This window comes from Ovis canadensis, chromosome 17 (genome assembly GCF_042477335.2).
Source record: "Ovis canadensis isolate MfBH-ARS-UI-01 breed Bighorn chromosome 17, ARS-UI_OviCan_v2, whole genome shotgun sequence".
Taxonomy (NCBI): domain Eukaryota; kingdom Metazoa; phylum Chordata; class Mammalia; order Artiodactyla; family Bovidae; genus Ovis; species Ovis canadensis.
Genome location: NC_091261.1, coordinates 15,135,385 through 15,154,823, shown reverse-complemented (window position 1 = coordinate 15,154,823; position 19,439 = coordinate 15,135,385). Strand labels below are relative to the sequence as shown.

At 46.9% G+C, this 19,439-nt stretch overlaps 1 protein-coding gene across 2 annotated transcripts in view; it reads left to right on the top strand.

The window, feature by feature from the left end:
• Positions 1–19,439, top strand: part of FHDC1 (FH2 domain containing 1) — a 42,235-nt gene that overhangs the window by 10,572 nt on the left and 12,224 nt on the right. For both annotated transcript variants that reach the window (XM_069556668.1, XM_069556667.1), the window contains exons 3-8: positions 6,046–6,107; positions 7,037–7,139; positions 12,758–12,843; positions 12,932–13,032; positions 17,631–17,701; positions 17,804–17,911. In XM_069556668.1, the coding sequence (XP_069412769.1) occupies positions 6,046–6,107; positions 7,037–7,139; positions 12,758–12,843; positions 12,932–13,032; positions 17,631–17,701; positions 17,804–17,911 (531 nt within the window). The remainder of the gene's footprint in view (positions 1–6,045; positions 6,108–7,036; positions 7,140–12,757; positions 12,844–12,931; positions 13,033–17,630; positions 17,702–17,803; positions 17,912–19,439) is intronic.

The following is a 19,439-nucleotide window of genomic DNA, read 5'->3' as shown; positions in this document are numbered from 1 at the left end:
CCTGAGATTCTCCAGGCAAGGACACTGGAGTGGGTTGCCATTTCCTTCTCCAATGCATGAAAGTGAAAAGTGAAAGTAAAGTCGCTCAGTCCTGTCTGACTTCTCGACCCCAGGGACTGCAGCCCACCAGGCTCCTCCGCCCATGGGATTTTCCAGGCAAGAGTACTGGAGTGGGGTGCCATTGCCTTCTCTGAGAACCTCACTCTACACACACACAAAAAAGAAGTATGTTAGGTGATGGATGTTATTTAACTAAATGAGGAGAATGTATATCAGCATACAGTGTGTGTATATATATCAAATCACCATGTATTCCTTAAATTTCTTACAGTTTTATTTCTCAATTACATGTCCATAAAACTGAAATTTAAAAAAAAATGTAAACGTTGAAACACTTGAGGTCATTCATTGTGGTGTCTGTAGTAATGTTACAATTACTGTTCGTTACTCATACCACATAAGAAAGAATTAAAATTGCTTATCAGAAAAAGGGAGGACGGGACAGAGAGAGGGAGGAAGGAAGACTGGCTTTTCTAAATTTGTGAACAGTAATGTTATTTTCCCACATAGTAATTCAGGTATCAGTCATTCTTTGTCAGCTTCTGTTCTAGTCCCAGAATGTTCTGAAGTCTGACACAAGTAAGAGGTGGCCTCCAGCGGTGGGGAGGGGAGGTTAGTGTGTAATGGGGATGGAGCCTCAGTTTGCAAGATGAAGGGTTCTGGAGATGTTTACATGATAGTGTGAGTGTACCTATTACCGCTGAACTGTACACTTAAAACATGGTTACCTGTTATGGTAAAATGGTAACTGTTATGTGTATTTTGGGGCTTCCTGGGTGGCTCAACTGGTAAAGAATCCTCCTGCCATGCAGGAGACCTGGGTTTTATCCCTGGTCAGGGAAGATCCCCTAGAGGAGGGCATGGCAACCCACTGCAGTACTCTTGCCTGGAGAATCCCATGGACAGAGGCGCCTGGCGGGCTGCAGTCCACGGGGTCACAAAGAGTCAGACACGACTGAGTGACTCAGCACAGCACAGCACGTGTGTGTTCCACCACAATTTAAAAGGAAAGTTTCTTCTTCCTGAAATAAATATGAGAGGCAGAGTTTGGAGCAGGTGGATGAGAGTATAAGAATGGTAGGAGAAAGGCGAAGTGCTTAGCTGGAGGTTTCACCAGCTTCCCTGAGCACGGAGACAGCATCGCTGTCTCAGGGCTGCAGAGGGGCCTGAGCCCTGGCCCTGGTGGCCTGCAGGGAGGCTGTTCCTAGAGCTGCTGGGCTCCTGCCCTCGCATCTCAGCTCCCCTGTGCACCGGGGGTAGTGATCTCGCAGGCAGGCCCCTCCTGGGAATGGTCACGAGCTCTGTGCATGCCGAGGGCACGGGTGTGGCGGGCTGTGGTGTCCCGAGGAGTTGATAGAATTGACAGAACTGGTGGGGAGGGAGGGGCCAGGTCAGTGACCCTGTTCTTGGGCTGCTGGAGTGCACTCCTGGGGGTGACTCAGAGCACCAGCACCTCCTGCCCCACATTGCCGGGTATCTGAACCTCCGGCCAGCCTTTGGGGAAGTGAGATAAGCTAATTTACACGCGTCCTGATAACCCTCTTCAGAGGACTGTGTGATAACACCGCTTTGGGAGGCTCGCAGGCGATGCCCTCTGAGAGGAGGCTGCCCACACTGGGCACAGCTGAGGAGGCCTGGGGGGAAGGGCGCCGTCCCCACCGGGTTCTCGGCCGCCTCACTTTGCTGTTCTTTGCAGGAGGCCCTGGGCGCCGGTTTCCCTTTAAGATGCTCGGTGCTGGCCAACCCAGGCATTCCCCTAGGAGCCCCTCTAATGACAGACCAGGTTCTGAAGCTTCACTTCAGGCTGTGGAGACTGCTGCTGCCCCAGGCATGGCCCCTGTGCTGCGCCCCCCCCCCCCCCCCCCGCCCGGCTCAGAGCTCTGCTCCCAGAACCTGGGTGCTGTCGTCTGTCCCACGGAACAGCCCTGGGGTCACTGGGGCTTTGGCCAGGCCTATGGACCAATCTCTGCAGACCTGCCCCCATTCCTGGAAAAGCATCTCAGTGTGAATACTAGGCTGGTGGGGACCTTCGCTGTTTCTCTGTGTTCCTGTATCCTCAGCAGAAGGGAAGGTCCTAAGAAATAGGTGAGCAGGAACCAGAGAGAGCCTGCTGCTCTGGGAAGGTTTAAAATGACACCCCTGAGGCTCAGTCTCCTTATCTGTGAAATAGGAACAATGACAGTGATTTCTCCACCTGCTTTCCCAACAGCAGCAGCAGTGGGTCCAGACTGAGCGCACGGGGTCCCGAGGGTTACGGGTGAAGAGGCTGAGGGCAGGGCTGGGCGAGGGTGCTGCCGTCAAGGTTAGATATAGCAGGAGGCAGTAGTCGAAAAAGAAGGTTTGTCCCCATTCTGGGTAGATATGAACGCAGTAAAAGCTCTTCAGATCAGTGTGCATGCTCTTAATTTTTAGTTGTGAATTCTAATAACCACATCGTTCTCTGTCTGAAATCCGGATTCCTCTTTTTGGTGTAAGCTCTCCTCTTAGGGGATGTGAAGTGTGACTTTCTCTCCCATCTCCTCTCCCCTCCCTTCACACTGAACTTGAACTGTAATCCCTGGGTACGATTCCAATAAGGAGCCTGTCCTTTTAGCTTAGGAGTTTATTTTACAGCTGGCAGGTGATTGTGTTAAGATGAAATAAACCCCTCAGATAGTAAATAATGTGATTGTTTAAGATTAGTCTTCAAAAGCAGGCAACCATACTCTTGTAAAAATTTAACCTTCTAGCCAGGAAGTCCCATTAACTTTGGTTAACAATCTTGCTGCCTCTTATAAGCTTAGAAGCAGGCCCAGAGATCAGGAATTTAATCTGAAACCTGATTCTTTTCTGTTCACAATGAATCACATACATTTGGAAAGAAAGAGCGTTCCTATTTAGCTAGTCTCCCTCCTCCAAAAAACAAATGGAAAAAATGGGAGAATTTTAAGGTTATCTTTCCTCCAGGTATTCTGGCTGGATATTTACTTCCAAAGAAATGGCTTCTGTGTTTAATAATACCCACCCCCTAAAAAGGGGCTTCCCTGATGGCTCGGACAGTAAAGAATCTGCCTGCAATGCAGAAGACACGGGTTGGATCCTGGGGTAGGGAAGATCCCCTGGAGGAGGGCATGGCAACCCACTCCAGTATTCTCCCCGGGAGAATCCTGTGGACAGAGGAGCCTGGCGGGGTACAGTCCACGGGTCGCAGAGAGTTGGACACGTCTGAGTGACTGACACTACTACTCCCTTCTATAAAAGAATCAGATTTCCAATCTGATAAGCCCTCCCCAGTTATTACAGTAGTTTTCCTGTGTCTGCAGGGAATGCTTTCCAAGACCCGGGTGGATGCCTGAAACCATGAACAGTACCAAACTCTGTATATACAGATGGTCCCATGATGTTTTTGACTTAAGGTTTTTCAACCTTACGATGGTATGGAAGCAATAGACACTCAGTAGAAGCCGTGCTTGGGCTTTTGAGGTCTGCTCTCCGCGCTGGCCGTCTGCGGCACAGTCCCGTCTTCCGAGACCGGGCAGTGGGCGTGCGGCCGCTCCCGGCAGCCAAGCCATCTCGAGAGGAAGAAGCCGGCGCGCTGCCAGACGTTGTTTTGCACTTCCAGTACAGCGTTCCGTCAGTTCCAGGAGGTGTTCAGCACTCCATTATAAAATGGTCTTTGTGTTAGATGACTTTGCTCAACTGTAGGCTCACGCAAAGGTTCTGAACACTTTTAAAGCAGGCTGCGCTATGCTGTGATGTCAGCCGTTTAGGTGTGTGACGTGGACTTTCAGTATTTTAGCTCGTGATGGGTTTCTCGGGACATAAGCTGCGGAAGATCTGTACTGTGTTTCTCCCGGTACATACACAACTGTGATAAATTCTAATATCGGTTAGGCACAGTAGGAACTTAACAATACGGAATAGTAAAATAGAACGGTTATGATGTTGCTGAACAAAGTTTATCTAAAAAAGACAAAATTTTATTTGCGCCAAATTGAGGACTATACCCCGGGAACAGCCTCTCAGAAAGCTCTGAGAGCTGCTCCTCTCATTAGATATAAAAGCACAGTTGTATCAGGTTTTGAGACTGAGGGCTGTGCATTCTACCCAATCCAGATCCACCCATACAAAGTGGGTGACGGGTCATGGTGGCCCCTTACAAGACTGAGAAGGAAGGTTATCTCCTAAGGAGTTATCTCGTTGATGCCAAGAGAATGTTGCCTTTTATGGGTGAGCAGGTATTTCTGCCGATGGGGAGTTTTGGTCGATGCGTAAAACAGATACACAATTCACACTAGAGGAGAAAGAGGAGGCCAAAGAGCAGAGAAAAAAATTTGTTCACATTTTCCTTGATTTGCCTTAGAATATGAATTTTTGTTTCATGAGTAATAATGTATTGTAATTAAAGTTATGTGAATGTGGTCTCTCTCAAAGTATCTGGCACAAATGAAATGCCTTTTCCAGCGTAATGAAGCACTTAGGCACTGTGGCTGTGACTTCTGCAGTTTAAGGTGCAGCAGCAAAGCTAGGAGGGATTTCTTTTTCCTTCTTCACAATTTCATGGGTGGGAGATTCTTTCTGACCATAGATCTTAGCAACCTTAGCAAATGAGTTTTTTTCTTTCCTTATTAAGTTAAGAACTTTCACCTTTTCACTTAAAGGAAGCTCTTTACAGCCTCTCTTTGGCATACCTGAGTTGCCAGTGTAACCACGCTTGTGCTTTGGGGCCATTACCAAGTAAAACGAGCAAGCATTGCGGATGCAAGCGCTGCTGTACCATGCCAGTGACCTCATAACCCATAGCTACTGAATGACTAATGGGCAGGACACGCTGGACAGGGGGTTGACTCACGTCCCTGTGGATGGAGCGGGATGGTGCGAGGATTCCGGAAATGCTCGCATGCCAAGAAACAAAGCATCTTAGACTTGGTAAAATACAGCCTAGAAGTTTTCCCTTATAAATTCTGAAAAAAGTGGACACTTTCTTACCTCCTCCTTTAAAAGGGCTACTGGATCTATGTAGTCTCTTTGAATGAAAATAAAATTTTTGTTTAGAAAAATACTAAGAATTTTATTACGTTTCTGAAAATAACAGTGTTGGTCTTTTAACATCCCTAAATCAGGGTTGGAGCTCATGCCGCAATATCTTCAGAGTTCAAATCTCATATGATTCTTGCTATGCTAAGACAGCTATTTCCAAATTGGGGCTTTTAAATATGGGCTGTGTTGTTCTAAGAGGAAACTGTAAAATTTAGAAAATGTTGATATAGTTTATTTAAGATTATGCAATATTAAAATAGATCTGTATGGGAATTCCCTGGTGGTCCAGTGGTTAGCTCAGTGCTTTCACTGCTTTGGGCCCAGATTCAATACCTGGTCAAGAAACAGGTCCCCAAGCCCTGCAGCTTGGCCAAAACATACATATATATATATATATATATATATATATATATATATATATATATAAAACGATTATATATATAATCGTTATATATATATATGATTGTTATATATACAAATATATATATATATGATTGTTACCATTAAGGAAATATTGCAGAAAGCTTGGCGAGATAATATTTTGAAGCTATATTAGGTATCAGTCTGCAGAATTACATACTGGGAATTATTCTGTTACTTTAATACATGAAAATTATTCTCATATTAATACATTATGTTGTATTTTGATAGGTCTTAATTCTCTTCTCCGACTCTTTTTTAGGAAATCATTTTATTTATTTCGGCTGTGCCGGGTCTTCGCTGCTGTGTGGGCTCTGCTCTGGTTGCCGCACGCGGGGCTCCCCTCTAGCTGTGGGGTGCAGGCCGCTCGTTGCAGGTGGCCTCTCTCGCTGCGGAGCACGGGCTCCAGGGCGCTGGGGCTTCAGCAGCTGCCATGCGCGGGGCTCGGTAGTTGTGGCTCCTGGGCTCCAGAGCACAAGCTCAGCAGTCTCCAGCTCTTCTCCTTCACACTTTTAACAATCTTATGTGTCTTGTGTTTTCTTCTAGATTACTCTCTTGGATGCAAAACGGAGCATGAACATTGGGATATTTCTTAAGCAGTTTAAGAAGTAAGATTTTTGCACACATTTGAAACTTTAGTCACACCTCTGCTGTCAGCATCAGACTCTGTGGGTGTGAGCTGACACGCAGCTTCTAATGAGGGAAAGGCATCCCTCACCCCTTCAGATTGTGTTAGGCACATGTCTTAAAGAGTCCCCAAGTGTGTCCCTTTCTGCTGTTTTCCTCCATAAAAGCATAATCTAGTCGCTTGGAGTTCAGGGAGAATTGCCTTGGGGCATCTCTTCAAGCCTGACATGGCAGGGAATTTACAAATTCACCTGAGGTGTTGCCCTGTTAGTGGAGGATGGACAAGTGAGTCAAAGAGTGGTTAAATTCAGGTGTGTTAACGTGGAAAGGCGGAGAAGGCAATGGCACCCCACTCCAGTAGTCTTGCCTGGAAAATCCCATGGACGGAGGAGCCTGGTAGGCCACAGTCCATGGGGTCGCTAAGAGTTGGACTCGACTGAGCGACTTCACTTTCACCTTTCACTTTCATGCGCTGGAGAAGAAAATGGCAACTCACTCCAGTGTTCTTGCCTGGAGAATCCCAGGGATGGAGGAGCCTGGTGGGCTGCTGTCTGTGGGGTTGCACAGACTCGGACATGACTGAAGTGACTTAGCAGCAACGTGGAAAGGAGAGGACTCTGGCTCCAGGAGGTTGACCAAACTGCTTTTCTTCTCCCAAAGAAGATGCTACTGTTAGCCTCTCTGGGATGCCTGAGGGTGGTTTCCCGTGGAAGGGGTCTGTGGCATGTCAGGACCCCCTTTGTCCCCTGGCAGGGGGCCATTACGGTCACTGACACAAGGCCACCTGTCAGACAGGGAGGGAGCCGGGGTGGGAAGGAGGGTGGAGGTGGTCTGTTTTCATTTCCACTGGCTTGTGTTTCTTAGGCACTCCAGCAAATGTGAAATGGAATCTGATTGTTGTCTTTTCAAGGTCTCCTCCATCCATCGTGGAAGATATCCATCAAGGAAAGAGTGAACACTATGGATCAGAGACATTGCGAGAATTTCTTAAGCTTTTGCCAGAGTCAGAGGAGGTAAGGAATTTGGGGCATGAGTTTTTGATGCTAAGAGTGATAATAAAAGCTTCATCTGTTTTAGGAATGTCAGAACTCACATGGAATGGGCACTCTTTTACCCAGAGCCCAAGTTTTCTCTTGTAACAGTAAAAAGTTACCAGTAGAAAGAGTACAAGTTATAGAGGTAAAGAACCTAGGTTTAAATTGACATTCCTTCCCTTAATTGAGAACGTGGACAAGTTTCTTAAGTCCTGTGAACTTTAGTTTCCTCACCTGTAAAATAAGGATAATGAGGCTTACCTCATTGAATTGTTGAGATGATTAAGCCCTCGTTATGAATCTAATGTGGTGCTTGGCACAAGGGAGCTCAATAAATGTTAGTTCCCTTTTCTGTCAGCTAAGGTGATCTTTGCCTAGGGTGTACCTGGGGTTGTTTGATAATGCATTTTTTTTTTTAAAAAAAAAGGAAAGATTGACCACTTTTGAATAAAAATGCTTTAAAAACTAAGAGGTAGGTAAATTGTTAATAGATATTGTATATTTTAATTGACTGAAGATGGAGATGGCTATGGTGACAATATAGTGCCACAGTGTAAATAAAGTTCCCGATTTTGCAGGGGCTGAGTTAACTGAATCTTTGCATGATTAGGAGCTTGATAGGATAAAAAAGAGAAAGACAGTTTTGTAAAACTTTCCAAAAGTGTGACACTATTTCTGAATAAGTGACCCTTGAAAAAAAAATTCATTAAAAGGCTAAATAAATACGTGCTATTTGAACAATACAAAGTCTTATAAAGTAAAAAGTGTAAGTTACGCTCTTACATACGCTGCTGGTTCCTGCCTCCCCAGGCTCTCTTCTTTTCCCAGACATAATTTACGGAACTTGATTTTAGCACCATTAATAACCAAAAACAATGTATTTATGCTTTTTTCTTTTCGTTTCCATGCTGACTTCACAGTGCCAGGCTGAGGGTCTTGGTGGGCGCCTGGGTCTTCAGGTATTCTGAGCTGCTCTCTTCACCTCAGGTTTCTGTCCGCAGGTTAATTGTCATTTTCCAAAGCCAGGATTAGTTAACAGCATTTGTTACTGTTAGGAAAGGGTCCTACAGAGTTGAGGGTAAAGTACATCAGATCACAGTTCACCCTGGATCCTATCTACTGAACACTCCTTAATCTTTTTTGTGAAGAAAGGCATTCCAAAATCTTTTTTTGTAATTGAACTATATTGATTTACGGTATCGTGTTTCAGGTGTACTCAATATCTTTTATTAGGATGGGTAGTTTTAATGAATTGAGTTTTTAAGAAGATTTGGTTGCTCTAGAAATCTTTATTCCTGCTTGGGCATTTCTCATGCCTGCTCCTGAGCCCGGCTCCGGTACCTTCCTAACAGAGCTCTGAATTTCCAACTCAGTGGGAGTTAAGCACGAGGGGAGGCTGCCAGCTTTATGCCACTGAAGAGGGAGGAGGTTAGATATGGTTTCCTTATTATCTTCCTTCCTAATTTAAAAATCAGAGGCAATTGAAAATTACGTTTGAAAAATCTTTGAATGCAAAGGCTGTGGAAGACTTAGGGATCTTCCAAAGAAGCAACTTAGCTGTCCAACCTCTCATTTTCAAGAATCCTGTTTTTTTTGTATGTGGGAATAATTCAGAGGGAAGAGGTGGTTAAGGACGAGGTGACCAAAACCCACCCCAGCGCTGCCCTGAGGATCCCCAGGCACTCTCAGCTGCAGATGATCGGCTGACCCCAGAGTCGAGACAGGGTCCCGCTGAGGCCTTGGGGTCCTGCAGGGCCTTCCCAGCCCCGGGACCTGCCGTCCCCTTCCCCTGCAGGGCCCCCCTCGGTCTGTATATTTGACAAGTTCGGTCACACTCTGCTCCTTTACACTCCCGCCTTCTGGCCTTTGACGGGGCACACCCTCCTCCGGGAGCTGAGCTTCCTGCAGCAGGAACACCCTGACAGTCCCCAAGGCTGCCTGGCAGCCCTCCTTCAGCCCCTCCCTGGGGGCTGTGTGCCTCCCTGGGCAGGAGCCACCTCCCGACCGCTGCCCTGCAGGGACAGGCTGGCTTTGCCATGAGTGCTGGGCGGCTCTGGCCCCCCCGGACCCCCACGTGACAGGGGCGACCCTAGAGCCCTGGTAGGGGGCAGAGGCTGGAGAAGAGGCCAAGGAGGAGGCAGGGCCCAGTGAAAGAGGCTGAGGAATGCGGCAGAAACACACTAACCAATGTATCAGCGGGTGCACAGCTGCGCCTTGCTCAGCCCGAGGGGTACGTCCCGTGCTCGTTTCAGGCACAGGGAGGGGCCGTGCACTGACTGCATGGCACAAGCCAGGGCCACAGGGAGCAAGTGCTCAGCCCAGCTCTGGCACACAGAAAGTCGGTAAATCATCCCTGTGGGGGCTGGGTGTGTTTTTTTCATTTGATCCACACGGTGACCTTGTAAGCTCTTCCTCAGGTAACAGACGAGACCCCATCCGGTGCCATAGAACTGATGGGCCCCAGAGGGCTTGGCCTGACTCATCTGACCCCTGGGCTACCCTCGCCGCCTCCCTCTGAGGAAGGAAGGACAAGGGTTCCCCACCCCCTACCTGCTCCAGGCCAGCCCCCCAGGCCTGCGTCACCTCCGCTCTCGCAGGGAACCGAGGCACCAGTGTGTCAGCACGGCGACACCATCGGCAGCAGCTGAGCTGGCGAACAGGACTGGCTTGGCCACCAGCTCACCTGGGTTCATTCGTTTCCTGGTGTTTTCTGCCCTTTACCACAAAGCTTTTTATCTGGCACATTTTGTTCGTCTTGCCTCAGACTCGTGTTTAAAACTTGTAGAGGGAGATGGTGGTGGTTTAATTGCTAAGTCGTGTCCAATTCCTGGCAACCCTGCCAGGCTCCTCTGTCCATGGCACTTCCCAGGCAAGACTGGAGTGGGTTGCCATTCCCTTCTCCAGGGGATCTTCCTGACCCAGGGGTCCAACCTGGGTCTCCTGCATTGCAGGTGGACTCTTTACCAACTGAGCTCCCAGGGAAGAGGGAGATGGTAGACCCAGAAATGAAAGCATGTTCCCCGCCTGGGCCCCGAGAGGGGTCTTGACAAGGAGCCGTGCCCTCTGTGGGTGCCGGTGCCCTTCTGCAGGCTCAGCATCAGGGACTTGGGGCTGGAGGTGGCGCTGCTGTCTGTAGCAGCAAGCTGACTTGCCCCTCCTGATGTTTCTATCACCTCATTCTTGCCTTGTTTGTTCACTCTGCTCCCGGGAGAGGGGGAAGCCCTGGGGTCTTCTGTTGGTGGGAAACCCTGCTGCTTCACGGCCATGTGAGTGGGCTTAGCCGGATGGAGGAGGCCTGCTCTGTGGAATGCATGAGTCTTAAGGAGCAGGCTGTTTGTTGTCAGGGCAGAAACCGGGCACAGCTGGGTCATAATGAGAGTCCCTCGGCTCAGCCAAGAAAATGATGCCTAACAACGTTTGATAAATGCTTTTTGATGGTGATGAGAATACACAATAATTACAGGGTTTGTCCACCTCTCTTTTTTACCTCCCTCACTGTGAAGGCACAGTAATCCCTCTTAATGAACATAAATCTCATTTTGAAATGGAATTAAGAGCTGTATACATGGCATTTAAACCAAATACTATCTTTAGTATCACTATTTTCTTAAACTCCATAAACATTTTTCACTCATTATATAAGAGAAGGCAATTAATCATTGTTCATTTACCGTTCAGCACATGTTTAACAGAAATATCTACCAAGTGTACTTCGCATGACCTGTTCTTGTGCTTCAGACAGGAAGCCGTGCTATGATTCTCAGAAGTTTTGCCCGTGCTACATATGTGGTCTTGTAAAAGACACAGACAACCCCGCTCTGCCCCTGCCCATATATGGTAAATCGTTAGACTCTAGCTCAAGATGGATCAGAATTCATCCTGTGGCTTTTTCAGTTCAGAAACTAGGCACTAGTTTGCGTTTAAGTAATGCAGATGTTCCATCTCTCCTTAAACTTAGTAAGGCTGAAAACGGAAAATTCACTCTGAGGCCCTACAGGTAGGGGAAATAATGCAGTGCTATAAATGGCTGGGTTTTGCCCATCAGGAAGAAAATGCAGTCTGAAGGCCCAGACTTAATACTGGGGAGTCTGGGGTGTGCGTCTGCACTGTCACATTTTGTATTTCAGAAAAAAAATTGATGCAGATGTTTCAGTTTGGGGATCTTCGCAAATACTCCCTCCTCCCTGGTTTTGAATGGTTAATTCCTATTTTTCAAGAGGTTTGAAAATTAGGTTTTTATTATGGGCACCTAGCATAATTCAGGGGATAAGAAAGAGAAAGCTTTATAGTGTTAAGTGCTTACTGGGAACAGTTAGCTGCAAGGATAGACTATCAGCTTTACTCTACATCTTTTTGTTTGTTTGCTTTTAATTAGAGCAGAGTTGATTGGTGTGTTAGTTTCCGGTGTACAGCAAAGTGATTCAGTTATACATGTACACACATCTATTCTTTTTCAGACTCTTTGCCCATATAGGTTATTACAGAACTCTGGCAGTCTTAAGGTGCTACTGACTGTGAAGTGTTTGTGTTGGGAAACTCCAGTCCAGTGGACAGGAGTGTGTTTGGGGTTGGTCCTGTTTTCTGTGTGGGGAAGGCACAGTTTGAGAACTTTCTGTGCCTGCATCCCTACTTGCTAGCTGTTATATTCCTGTGTCAGAATGCTTTTTTTTCCTTTACCACAGTTGAAGGAATATGTGTGCATTTAATAACTTCTAGTTTAGTTTAACTTTTTACAGGACTAGTACATGTTCACTGTGGACATTTTAGGAAATAAGAATGAGCAGCAGATGCAAGAGATACTGTGATTCCCTTACCTCGTGTCGATGCCTGGCTCATCTTTTTCTTGTTTGTAGCATGTGCCTGGAGGCCAGGGCATAGAGGCTTCTTGCCTTAATTTATAGAAGTGGGATTCTACTGATCCTTACCTGACCCTTTTTCAGAGGGGAAGATCTTGACATCTTTCAATTGTTTAAGACATTTTCCTCTCTAGCTTCCTGCTGGAAAGCCAGTGCGTCCTCACCTCCACATCCAGTGGTCCCTTCCTATAAAGCTGCTAAATGTAAAGGGGAGCTTGATCTCAGAAGGGAGATCTGTGTTAGCCTCCCCGCCCCCCATCTAAGTATCTTATATCCGAAATACTCAAAATAATGAGACATTTCATTTGTCACTTAGGCTCTGCTAGAGTGACTGTATATATCGAGTCTCTTCTTTCTTTTTCCAGACGGGGGTCTCGCCTCCAGCTTATGACTTACTCAGCATCTCCATCCTGGGCCTGACCCTCCGTCTGGCTCCCTTAGTAACCCCTGAGGACTCACTCCAGTGGCTCTGGCTCTCCGGTTTGTGTGGAACTGTTCATACCCACATGAGTGACCGCAGCTCTCCTCTCCCTAACTTGCTTGTTTGGGTTTCTTTGAAACAGCACACTAGTCGATGACTTTCTTTTGTCTTTCCTTGGGTCTACATGCTTACTAATTTGAACTTAGCTCTGAAATCCTTATTTTCTGGAAGGAATTCTAAGGTGGAATTTAAAATACTGCTGCATTTCAATCACTGGCCCTTTTTCCTTGACCCCAGCCCCTTTTCCATCTGTCTTTCAGATAAAGAAGCTAAAGGCGTTCAGTGGAGACGTGGGCAAGCTGTCCCTGGCAGACTCCTTTCTGCACTGCTTAATCCAGGTGCCAAAGTAAGGGCCACCCGTCTCTGCCTTCGGCAGCTCACAGTTCTCAGGCCAACAAGCATCACACGCTACAGCTCCGCTTCTTGTTTTTCAGCTATTCCCTGCGGATTGAAGCCATGGTGCTAAAGAAGGAATTTTTGCCTTCTTGTTCTTCTCTATACACAGATATGACGATTCTAAGGAACGCTACAAAAGGTGAGTAAATGCATGATGCTTTGGGTAATTTGTTTTTATTAATTTTGGTGCAGCCTATTTTTTAAAAACTGTTCAAATGAAAAGTTGTAGATAAGGGAAGTTCTATTTCTGATACACTCTAAAAAGGGAAATGACGTGTTACCAAGGATGGTATTTAAGGTTTAGCTCCATTTACTACCTCTGTTAATTAATTTAATTAATTGACCAGTCAATCAATTAATTAGCATATTATCCTCCAATAAAAGAAAGTTATTTCATCTCAGAAAGGGAACGTGTTAGTCGTTCAGTCGTTTCCACCTCTTTTGCAACCCCGTGGGCTGTAGTCCGCCAGGCTCCTCTGTCCATGGGATTCTCCAGGCAAGAGTACTGGAGTGGGCGGCCATTCCCTTCCCCCGGGGGTCTTCCAGGCCCAGGGATTGAACCCAGGTCTCCTGCACTGCAGGCAGACTCTACCGTCGGAGCCACCAGGGGAGCTCATCTCTCAAGTTCAGGAATGAGCCTGTTGCTCGCAGTGTGCTCTTGTTCCTCGCCTAGACTAGCTTTCTGAACGTGTGTGTGTGTGTGTGTGGTGTATGTTTCGTGGGTGGTGTGTGTGGTTGTGTGTGTGCTGTATGTTGTGTGTGGTGTGTTTAGTGTGTGTGGTGTGCATAGCATATGTGTCTGTTGCATGTTCTCTGTGGGGTGTGTGTGTGTGGCATATGTTTCGTGGGTGGTGTGTGTGTGCTGTATGTTGTGTGTGTTTAGTGTGTGGTGTGTGTGTGTAGCGTATGTGTATGTTGCATGTTCTCCGTGTGATGTGTGTGTGTCCTGTGTACACTGTGCATCTGTGGTGTGTGTTTAGTGTGTGTGGTGTGTGCGTAGTGTATGTGTCTGTTGCGCGTTCTCTGTGTGGTGTGTGTATCCTGTGTACACTGTGCATGCGTGGTGTGTGTCATGTGTGTGTTTAGTGTGTGTGGTGTGTGCGTAGTGTATGTGTATGTTGCGTGTTCTCTGTGTGGTTGTGTGTGTGCTGTATGTTGTGTGTGTTTAGTGTGTAGTGTGTGTATAGTGTATTCTGTGTGGGGTGTGTATCCTGTGTACACTGTGCACGTGTGGTATGCGTTGTGTGTGTTTAGTGTGTGGGGTGTGTTCGTAGTGTATGTGTATGTTGCATGTTCTCTGTGTGGTTGTGTGTGTGCTGTATGTTGTGTGTGTTTAGTGCATGTGGTGTGTGTGTAGCATATGTGTCTGTTGCGTGTTCTCTGTGTGTGGTGTATCCTGTGTACACTGTGCACGTGTGGTGTGTGGTGTGTGTATTTAGTGTGTGTGGGGTGTGTGTAGCATATGTGTCTATTGTGTGTTCTCTGTGTGGTGTGTGTGTCCTGTGTACACTGTGCACGCGTGGTGTGTGTCATGTGTGTTTAGTGTGTGTGGTGTGTGCATAGTATATGTGTATGTTGCGTGTTCTCTGTGCGGTTTTGTGTGTGCTGTATGTTGTGTGTGTTTAGTGCATGTGGTGTGTGTAGTGTACATGTATATTGCATGTTCTCTGTGTGGTGTATCCTGTGTACACTGTGCACGCGTGGTGTGTGTCATGTGTGTTTAGTGTGTGGGGTGTGTTCGTAGTGTATGTGTATGTTGCGTGTTCTCTGTGTGGTTGTGTGTGTGCTGTATGTTGTGTGTGTTTAGTGTGTGTGGTGTGTGTGTAGCATATGTGTATATTGTGTGTTCTCTGTGTGGTGTATCCTGTGTACACTGTGCACGCGTGGTGTGTGTTGTGTGTTTAGTGTGTGTGGGGTGTGTGTAGCATATGTGTCTGTTGCGTGTTCTCTGTGTGGTGTGTGTCCTGTGTACACTGTGCACGCGTGGTGTGTGTCATGTGTGTTTAGTGTGTGGTGTGTGCGTAGTGTATGTGTCTGTTGCGTGTTCTCTGTGTGGTGTGTGTATCCTGTGTACACTGTGCACGCGTGGTATGCGTTGTGTGTGTTTAGTGTGTGGGGTGTGTTTGTAGTGTATGTGTCTGTTGCGTGTTCTCTGTGTGGTTGTGTGTGTGCTGTATGTTGTGTGTGTTTAGTGCGTGTGGTGTGTGTGTAGCGTATGTGTATATTGTGTGTTCTCTGTGGTGTGTGTATCCTGTGTACACTGTGCACGCGTGGTGTTGTGTGTGTTTAGTGTGTGGGGGGTGTGTAGCATATGTGTCTGTTGTGTGTTCTCTGTGTGGTGTGTGTCCTGTGTACACTGTGCACACGTGGTGTGTGGTGTGTGTGTTTAGTGTGTGTGGGGTGTATGTAGCATATGTGTCTGTTGCGTGTTCTGTGTGGTGTGTGTCCTGTGTACACTGTGCACGCGTGGTATGTGTCGTGTGTGTTTAGTGTGTGGTGTGTGTGCATAATGTATGTGTATGTTGCGTGTTCTCTGTGCGGTTGTGTGTGTGCTATATGTTGTGTGTGTGTAGTGTACATATATATTGCATGTTCTGTGTGGTGTATCCTGTGTACACTGTGCACGTGTGGTGTGTGTCATGTGTGTGTTTAGTGTGTGTGGTGTGTGCATAGTGTATGTGTATGTTGCGTGTTCTCTGTGCGGGTGTGTGTGTGCTGTATGTTGTGTGTGTGTAGTGTACATGTATATTGCATGTTCTCTGTGTGGTGTATCCTGTGCACACAGTGCACGCGTGGTGTGCGTCATGTGTGTTTAGTGTGTGTGGTGTGTGCATAGTGTATGTGTATGTTGCGTGTTCTCTGTGCGGGTGTGTGTGTGTTGTATGTTGTGTGTGTTTAGTGTGTGTGGTGTGTGTGTAGTGTACATGTATAGTGCATGTTCTGTGTGGTGTATCCTGTGTACACGGTGCACGCGTGGTATGTGTCATGTGTGTTTAGTGTGTGTGGTGTGTGCATAGTGTATGTGTATGTTGCATGTTCTCTGTGCGGTTGCGTGTGTGCTGTATGTTGTGTGTGTGCTGTATGTTGTGTGTGTTTAGTGCATGTAGTGTACATGTATATGGCATGTTCTCTGTGGTGTATCCTGTGCACACGGTGCACGCGTGGTGTGCGTCATGTGTGTGTATGGTGGCGCGTGCTCACAGCCTGGGCCCCGCCCGCCCGTGCCCCCCACGCTCCGGCCTCTGTGGGCGGCTCTGCCCCTGCGCCCTGCTCTCTGGGAAGCGGGCCTCCTTGCCTCCTGACCAGCAGAGTCTCCCGCACCCCAGGTCCCCCCTAGACGCTCCCGTCTGAGAGGAGCGAGCGGCCGTTTCTGGTCCTTTGGACAGCGTGCTGACTTGCGCTCGCCGCCGTGGAGAGCCTCCTCGGGCCGCTCTGACGCCTCCTCCACAGAGCGGGGACTTGCTCTCCTGCAGGCAGGCCGGGGAGAATGCCGGCCGCAGCTCCTCCTTCCGTCTCGGGCAGAGTCTCCGGCGCTCCCGGGACTCCTGCTTCCCTTTGTCCGCTGGGGCCCTGACCTCATTTCCTCCTGGTCACTTTCTAGATCTCTAGTTGCTGTGGTCCACTGCTCATTCCTATTTGTTTTCCCTGCTTAGTGACTCTGACTTGTGTGGACATTAAGTCGTATTTCCTTCAGCTCAGTATCTTTTCTTCATTTAGAGAAGAGGCTAAGAATTAAGGGCATTTTCTTCTTTCAATATGGAGCCCTTTTAAAATTTCTTCCTATACTAAGGCTAAAGCAGCAGCTTTGAACGGATTGTTTCCTCTGTTCAAATAGAGATGGAAGAATGTGTTTTCATACTAAGCAATGCAAATTTGTGGGCACCGTGGAAATGTTTTTTATCTGGTTACCCTTTAAAACCTGGCTGCCTTAGATAACACATTATAGGCAGTGATCCATGTGTTAACTTTTTGAAAGTAATACCAGACATAATGGAGAACATTACCAATATCATAGATGACATTTTATTACCTATATCTACTATAATTTTAATAATTAAATTATCTCTTTATCTTTTCAAATACATTAACAAATTTTAATATTGTTTATTTGTCTTGGTGGATAATACAGAAGATTTATGCTTAAAGAACTGATTTACCAATATGTCAGTGATTGAGTTCCTTTTGAAACCTTTACGCCAATCCAAATAAAACGTTTCGTTTTGAATACAGTGGAAAGATTCTCTGGGTACCTGCCTCTGAGAGTTGGAGCTTTGCAAGTTATTTACATATCATGCCAGCCTGTTTATTTTGTATCTCCTCACAGCTCATCAGCTAAGCAAAATGCTGCTTACTATTCATTTTCATAGTCCATAAACACAATCTCAAAGGATATAAAGGAGAAAACAAAGAAATAACTGTTGAGGAGATTATTCCTATAATACAGTGTGCTGCTTTTCCTAAGATTTTTGTATTTTCTGCTCCTTGAAAATTTTCATCATTGAAGTATATGGGACACTGAAGTGTCATACATATCTGATTCCCAGTCTAACACGAGGCTGGGCACCACCAGTAGCCGGTGGTACATTAGATATACCACGCTGCTTTGTTTGTTTCAGTCTTTTACACAGTTTAGGGTCAGAGTTTGCTTCAGACACACTTAAATTTGGGTGTGGTAGCTGTCTTACGCGTCTTTGAGCTGCAGGCTTCTCTAAGGCCGTGGTGTGTTCTCTCTGGCAGAGCTGATGTCATGTGAGGAATTACATTCCATATTACACTTGGTGCTACAAGCAGGGAATATCATGAATGCAGTAAGTAAAGTTCAAAAAAATTTTTTAATGTTGCATTTCCAACTTTAATTGTCTGTCTAAAAGTGTGTATATATTTTTTTTCTTTTGATTTGTCTTCTTTAGGGAGGGTATGCTGGCAATGCGGTAGGATTTAAACTGTCTTCTTTGCTCAAATTGGCAGACACAAAAGCAAACAAACCTGGGATGAATCTCCTGCACTTTGTTGCACAGGTATGTGGAAGTGACTGATAGAGTGTTCGTGCACCTCCGCTGGAGGCAGTGAAGTTTTTCAGAGGTGTGAGGCGGCATCAAACAGTCAGAAAAGGGCATGGTAGATGCCAGGAAGGCTCTGTGTGCAGATTCCTGAGTTGAGCTGCGCCTGGAGTTACAGGGCTGGAGGGAGGTGAGGGATCAGGACTGGGCACAGAGGTTGATGAAGCCAGGTGATGAAGGATTCACACCCACAGCTGGGGAGTCTGGATTTCACGCATTAGCACTGGTGAGCCAGCAGTGGTTTGTACACATCATCATGGCATGACCAGGGATGTTTTTTCTAGGAGAATGAGGCACTGTGGGGGATGGGTTGGAGTGGAGAGAGAAGAGAAATAGGGGTGCCTCTTGGTGGAAGCTGGCGTTCATCGTTTGAGAGTTGAGAATCCGAGGAATGCCGTGGGATAGAGAGCAGAGGCCTGGGTGTTGAAACATTTCTTCCTAGTGTTGAGTTGACTGGAGTTTGACCAGTTGTGTGTAAAGAGTGAGGGGTCAGAGCAGTGAGAGGGTGGATCATTTCGTTTTCTTTGTGAACTGGGGGTGAGGGAGCCTTGCCACCCACACAGAGTCTGGGGTCTGAACCCTGTCCACCACTTGCACACACGGACTGGGTCTGTGTGACCCCCAGATAACTAGTCACAAAGCCAAAGATAGCCAAGGACAGCTTCCTCTTTGTTGAATTATCTCAAATAAGGAATTGTGCGGGCTCGTTTTTCCTGCTGAATCTCCTTGTTGTTTTGACAGCAATCATGTAAACATAGCTTACCCGGGGAGGAAGGCTATGTTGCAGGCTTAAATGTGAGCTTCTGAACAGGACAAAAGGGAGATTTTTGACCGGTCCATTATTAGCTGCACTTCCTCACACACGTTATGTAAACCTTAAGTTCCTCAATTTCTTCATCTAATGATGAGGGGCAGGGAGTGATAACCTCAAAACTAGGTAATTGAGAAGGCGGAGGAAGATAATTCCAGAGTGTGATTATTAACTCAGTGTTCTGAATATAGTAAGCACTCCATAAATAATACACCCTATTATTACTATATTCTTCAGAAGACAGAGGGCACGTCGCACTTGGTACTAACTGAAGAGTCCATTTTCCGGACATTAAGACCAGAAAATGTGTTCCTCAGCCCTGTTAGATCCCCATATCCAGGTGCTCTGTGTGACTTGGTTCCTGCTCCTTGTGGGGAGGTTTCCTGAGTTGCAAATTGCCCCCTTCATACTTGCCTTCCTTGTACCCTCTGAACAGGGGAAGGGTCCAAACTCCTCCATGGCCTTGCGCCGTCTAATTAAGCTCAGTTTGCAGACTGGTCGAACAGCTGCTGCTAGCTGGGTCACACAGAGGCGTCCTCATAGGTGTGGTGGTTCTCAGCAGGATAGATTGGATTCTTGGAGGAGCGGTGGGTCCTGCGGAGCCGCCGCCTCCTTCCACTGAGTTTTCACACGCGTGTGTTGGGTTTCATGTCAGGATCAGTTGCTCTGGGAAGT